This window comes from Acanthisitta chloris, unplaced genomic scaffold, assembly GCF_000695815.1.
Source record: "Acanthisitta chloris isolate BGI_N310 unplaced genomic scaffold, ASM69581v1 scaffold29896, whole genome shotgun sequence".
Classification (NCBI taxonomy): Eukaryota; Metazoa; Chordata; class Aves; order Passeriformes; family Acanthisittidae; genus Acanthisitta; species Acanthisitta chloris.
This window is the reverse complement of record NW_008679174.1, coordinates 9,133-14,657: the sequence shown is the minus strand read 5'-3', so window position 1 is coordinate 14,657 and position 5,525 is coordinate 9,133. Positions and strand designations below refer to the sequence as shown.

Sequence of the window (5,525 nt, the reverse complement as noted above, 5' to 3'; positions counted from 1 at the left end):
TCTCAGTGCTGGACATGAAATCAACCCACAGATCACTGGTAAGTTAAGGCAGGACTGTGCACGTGCTCCAATGTGATCAAATCCTTCTTTCATCCTTATTGCAGCTGCTGCTCATCAGCCACCACGGTCAGAATTCTCATCTTCAGGGCCCAGCACAGCTCCTCTCTTACCTACATCTCTGGGCTTGTTTCATCCCTCCACATTGTCCCTTCCACTGTAGCTTTCAGCCACTTTGACCCTTCCCTCTCTCTCTTGCTTTGTATTTTCTGTTGTGTCAGTCTCTGTATTTAAAGCAAACTCTTCCCTTTCAAGGCAATGAAATCCTCAAAATACATTTCCCTTTGGCACTGTCTTACTTAGCATTTCTACACTACCAGCATTGCAGTGGTTTTCATCCACATCCCAGTATGTTTACTGGGGAGATTTTGGAGGGTAATGGTGAACCTTGTCTGTTGTTTGTGTTCATTTGCTGAGTTCCCTGGAATTACTGGCAGAACAAAGTGCTGTTTTGCAGGAGCTGGGTGAGAGGATCTGGTCCTGAATGAGGGAGTGTGTGAGGACCCAGACATTTCACTGTCAAATAATGGAGCTGAAGAGGCCTAAGAGATTAGGTCAACCTCTGAATAAAAATGGCCAAAATAGCCAAAGCAACTGAGTAATTAAAACCAGTTATGAGTTATTTTTTGCTTCACTCAGCTCTTCAGGGACAGATTCCAGGGGATGTTTTAAGAGGCACACGTGGCAGACTCTTACTGAGAATTCACAGAACAGATCCTGAAGTCCTTCCTGCACATGGAGTCCAAGTTCCTTCCCTGAGAAGCACCTTTAAATCTTTCCAATCCAGCACAGGAAGCCTGAGCTCTCCCTCTGATTCCAAGTCACTTTTAGCTAATTTGGGGCCTATTGAACTAATGAACATTTCTGTGTTTGGGTGTTTAACCTCTCATCAGCTTAGACAGGAAATGCAGAGTAGTCATTACTAACAATTCAGTAGGACTTTGTGTAGTATATTTTATTTCATGCTGTGACTAAGAGCATTGAAATTTTTCATTACTTTATCCAAGACAAAGAGTATTTTAAGAAAAACCTCCACTCCCTCTGTTCCCTTTCACTTGGTTCTTGAGATTTTTCTGATTAAAAACTCCAACTTCACCACTCCTGGCAAACCAGCCCATCCCACAGAAGGCCAGATGCAGAAATCCACTCATGTGCAGAAGTGAGGAATTAGCTCTTTCAGTACAAAAAAAGGAAATTATCTGAGTGTGGAAAGCCAAATCTTCATCACTGATCAACCCTTGAAGTGGAGGAGAACCATGGCCATTTGAGATTTAAACTTCTGCTACAAATATGTACATGTGAAAAAGTGTCCCATGGTGTCACAGGAGGGAAGGAGCTGGATTGCTTGGCAGAGCACAGTTCTTACTGCACCAAATCAGATCAGCCATGAATTGCTGGTACTGGTAGCAGGACCTTCTTGACTTGAGAAGTGTCTTGAGCTCGTTGGAAAATAGTTTGAGAAGAGATGGCTCAGCACACTTTCAGCAAGGGCTTTTCAGTCCACAGGTGTTGCCCAGTTTGTGGCTCCTGACATGGATTTTCCCTTTCTGGCTGTTCTCACATGGTGTATGCAACCCAGTATATAACATTGACTGCTGCAAAGGCTGCTGGGAACACGGCTCGGGCGTATATGTCGATGGTGTCGGCGTCGATGGGCTTAAAGAGGGACTTCAGACCAGTCTTTTTGTCCAGTTTCAGCCCCTGCTGCTGTTTGGTCTCTCCAGTTTCTATTTCTATTGTGCCATATGCTCCAGGCAGGCTCCTGGGAATGCGGTGCTGCCTGTTGGAAATGGCCAGTTCCTGGTTCACACCAGCTATGGAAAGGGAGAAGAGGACAATGGCATTCTTCACGTTGATCTGCAAAGGAAAGAGGAGAATCATAGCAGTTCACAGGGCACAGGTAGTTCACCCGAGCCAGCCACGGCACCCACGTGGGGAACACCTATGGGATCCATAGGTGCTGAGAGGTAACTGACCCTTGCTTTGGCAGGACTGCTGAGACACTCTGTGCTGCCACATATAACCCTGGTTAGGGTTTCACATGCTCTGAGTTACCAGGGCACCGCCGAGACTATGCTTAGAGCCTTCTTAGGAAGGATTTGCTTCCACAGTGAACAAGAGGTCACGATGCAGCGAGTGCTTTGGCACAGTTATCCCCAGCTTCACACTTACTGACCTCTGCACTCTGCCTCCTTGTCTTTATCTTGTTCTTCTGCTTCTTCATGTAGTCAGCATTGAAATGTGCAAACGCATATTCCACCAGAGCAGCAAAGACGAAGACGTAGCAGATCCAGAAGTAGACGTCGAGGGCCTTGATGGCAGAGGCTCTCGGCAGGGAGGACCGGGCACTCACCATCAGGGTGGTCATGGTAAGGACAGTGGTTATACCTGCAGGGCAGCACGGGACAGCATGTCTTTACTGACAGAATCAGAGAACCATCAGGGCTGGAAAAAACCTCTAAGATTATCAAATCCAACCGTTAACCTGTCACTGCTGTAACCACTAAACCATATCTTCCAGACAACTCTTAAACACCTCCAGGGATGGTGACTCCACCACTGAATATAGACTTGATCTATTACACGTACACACATTTACTGGTCTGAAGCTGAGGTTTATTTTCACAGGAGAAGGCCCTTAATAGTGTGGCTTCTGATTGTCAAAAGGGGAGCTTGTGAAAACTGTGTGTGTAAAACAGCTTGGAACACATTATCCGTGGTTTGCTCCACATCAGGACAAACCAAACCCAAACACTTAACCCTCGAACACTTTGACATCTGGCCTGGCAAGTGTTACTCAGACAAACAGAACCACAAGCTCCAGAACATTTCTTTGTCACTGCCCCAGTTCCTTCAAATCAGTTCTCTCATTCATCTGCCTCACAGTCATTACTGCTGTTAACCCTCTTTAGGTGGTTGGTTGCTGTTCTTTACTGAGCAGCTGCTCTGAGAGCACGACAGAAATCAAAGCAGGAGGGAAATCCCCTCAAGGACCATCTCTGCTGCAAACACACACACAGTGTTCGTAGCTGCACCTTCGTGGGACACGAGGATTATCAGGGAGTGTGATTCCACCTCGGGCAGGCCCTGCCCCGTCGGTGCCCCAAACCATCTGCTCACCTAATGACACTCTGGCAGGCACAGCTGACTGGCTGATCCAGAAGGATACCCAGGACATGGCCACCAGGAGGATGGAAGGGACATAGGACTGGATGATGTAAACCCCTCGATTCCGCCGCAGGTGGAAGTGGAGGCTGAGCCTGGGAAACTGACCTGCTGGAAAAAAGAGCCAAACAGAGAGATTCTGGTTGTGTCAATCCCAGTCAAAGTGATACTCTCAATGGCAAGGAAGGGACATAGGACTGGATGATGTAAACCCCTCGATTCCGCCGCAGGTGGAAGTGGAGGCTGAGCCTGGGAAACTGACCTGCTGGAAAAAAGAGCCAAACAGAGAGATTCTGGTTGTGTCAATCCCAGTCAAAGTGATACTCACAGTGGCATTTCCTATAGTGACACAGATTCTTTACCATCCCTTGGGCAAGGATGACACAAAGCTGTACTGAACACTGCTCAGTTAGCCTCCACACCCTCTGCACGAGGTACTGCAGCTCTCACCAGCTAAGAATAGGTCAAATGATTTGTCTCAGGTCATATCAATGCCAGATCTGAAAATAAAATCATGAGTCTTCTCAAATAACAGTATTGCTTCAAAATGTGTACTGTCTTATCATCTGCTGTAGAAAGTCCTCCAGATACTAAATTTAGATTTTTCAAAAGGCCAAGTTAATTTCAAACTCAAAAAAGAGCTTAGAGGAGATGTGCAGCATAAATGAGAATCTGAATACTTGAAAGAGGATGAAAAATCAGCAGGCAAGAAATGACTCCAATCTTGTACAAACGTTGCAATAAGCCCAGTGAGAGACACACACACCACTGACTTCTACTGGGTAGAATTAGACTGATCTGACTGCACGTCACAGGCTTCATAGTGTCAGGGCTAATGGAAATTTTTCTTGATCTGAAGTTGCAAATTAGGTCAAGAAAATGTGAGCTGTACCTCAAGTGTGTTTTATCAAGTGCTGTCTGGCTACTCCACGCAGTGTGTTGTCAAACAGAAAGAGCTAAAGGACATAACATGCTGCAGTGGCTACCTGGAGGCTCAGCACAGGTTGGCACTTGGTGCAAGCGTAGGCTGAGGGAAACTCTTATCAGAAACCTGACAGGTTCTTAAATGGGTTGCTTAAGAAGAAGGATTTCCTATTACTGATCCAGGAGGTTTCCCTGTGTAGGAAAAAGTCAGATACTGTCCTTGAACTCAAGAGAGGTTCTGTTACCAGATTTGAAGTTCATGATCTCTGTTGTGAACTGGTAATTGGTAATTGTGAACTGAGCAAGCTGCAGCTTATCCAGCCCGTGGATCTCATCCTGGTTTTCTGACCAGTGGTAGACAATGTCCTCTGAGGAGTAGCCATCTGCCAAGAGAAAGCTGAATAAACACAACGTTCCAGGAAGAAATGAAGAGCTTAGAGGACTCTGAGTGAGGTTCTCTAATTCCTCTGCTATGCTGATTACCAGTGGGCCCATTGCAAACATGCTGAGATTCAGTCAGGACAATTCCCAGGGCACTAGGGATGTGACAGGAAGGGGAAATGTATGAGGGGATTCATTTAATATGCAAATCCATAGGAAATCAATCTTTGCTAGTTGTGCTGTGAATGGAACGTTTGCCACTAAAGCATTCATTTGTTTCAAGAGGCTTTATTTCTCCTTGTTTATTTCACTGAAATCCAAACCCTCAAATTCAACTGGAACCAAACCTCCCTGCAGGACTTGCTGGGAGGGAGAAGGGATTGCTGCTGCACTGTCTGCTGCCTCTGGAGATTACATAAGTAAAACCGTAGATTGCTATTTTTGACAGGATAAAATGGTATTGTGGTTAATTGCCTAGAAAACAAAGTCTCTCCTAAAAAAGAGAAGCTTCCATCAATAGGCCTGGGGATCTGCTCAGAAACTGCTGTTCCCAAATCTCTGGAGCCCTCAGGACTTGCTGGCTCCTTGATGTAAGACCAGATTCATTGCCAGGGACTGAGAGGGCTCTGCTTGTGTCAGAGGTGATTTGCATTCAGAAATATTAATGCTCCTGAGCATTACACCTGATCATGGATGAGCTACAGGTTGGACAAAACAGAATTCACAACTGCACAAGGTTCCACATGAGGCACAAAGCTCCAGACTTGTCAGCAGGACTGGACACTGTTCACTGTCACTAAGTGAAATCCTAGAGTTTGGGGTTGGACCTGGTACTGCAAAGTGCACAGTCCAGCCCAGCACAGGGAGCAGAGGGTTCCTGGTTGTTCTGAACCTCAAGGCAGCCCTTGCACTTCATCAGCTAAAGCAGAATCATCCCAGCTCACTCCAGCCATCCCAGCACCACACAAAGACAGGTGACCTGCAGCACTGTACTCAGC

At 46.3% G+C, this 5,525-nt stretch overlaps 1 protein-coding gene across 1 annotated transcript in view; it reads right to left on the bottom strand.

Annotated features, from left to right (window-relative positions):
- Nucleotides 1–1,211: 1,211 nt before the first annotated feature.
- The window catches only part of GABRD (gamma-aminobutyric acid (GABA) A receptor, delta), a 13,407-nt gene continuing 9,093 nt past the window's right edge, over nt 1,212–5,525 (bottom strand). Inside the window, exons 6-9 of the mRNA XM_009077199.1 lie at nt 4,392–4,529; nt 3,178–3,333; nt 2,234–2,445; nt 1,212–1,914 (exon numbers count right to left, since the gene is read on the bottom strand). Of these exons, the coding sequence (XP_009075447.1) occupies nt 1,615–1,914; nt 2,234–2,445; nt 3,178–3,333; nt 4,392–4,529 (806 nt within the window). The 3' untranslated portion in view covers nt 1,212–1,614. The remainder of the gene's footprint in view (nt 1,915–2,233; nt 2,446–3,177; nt 3,334–4,391; nt 4,530–5,525) is intronic.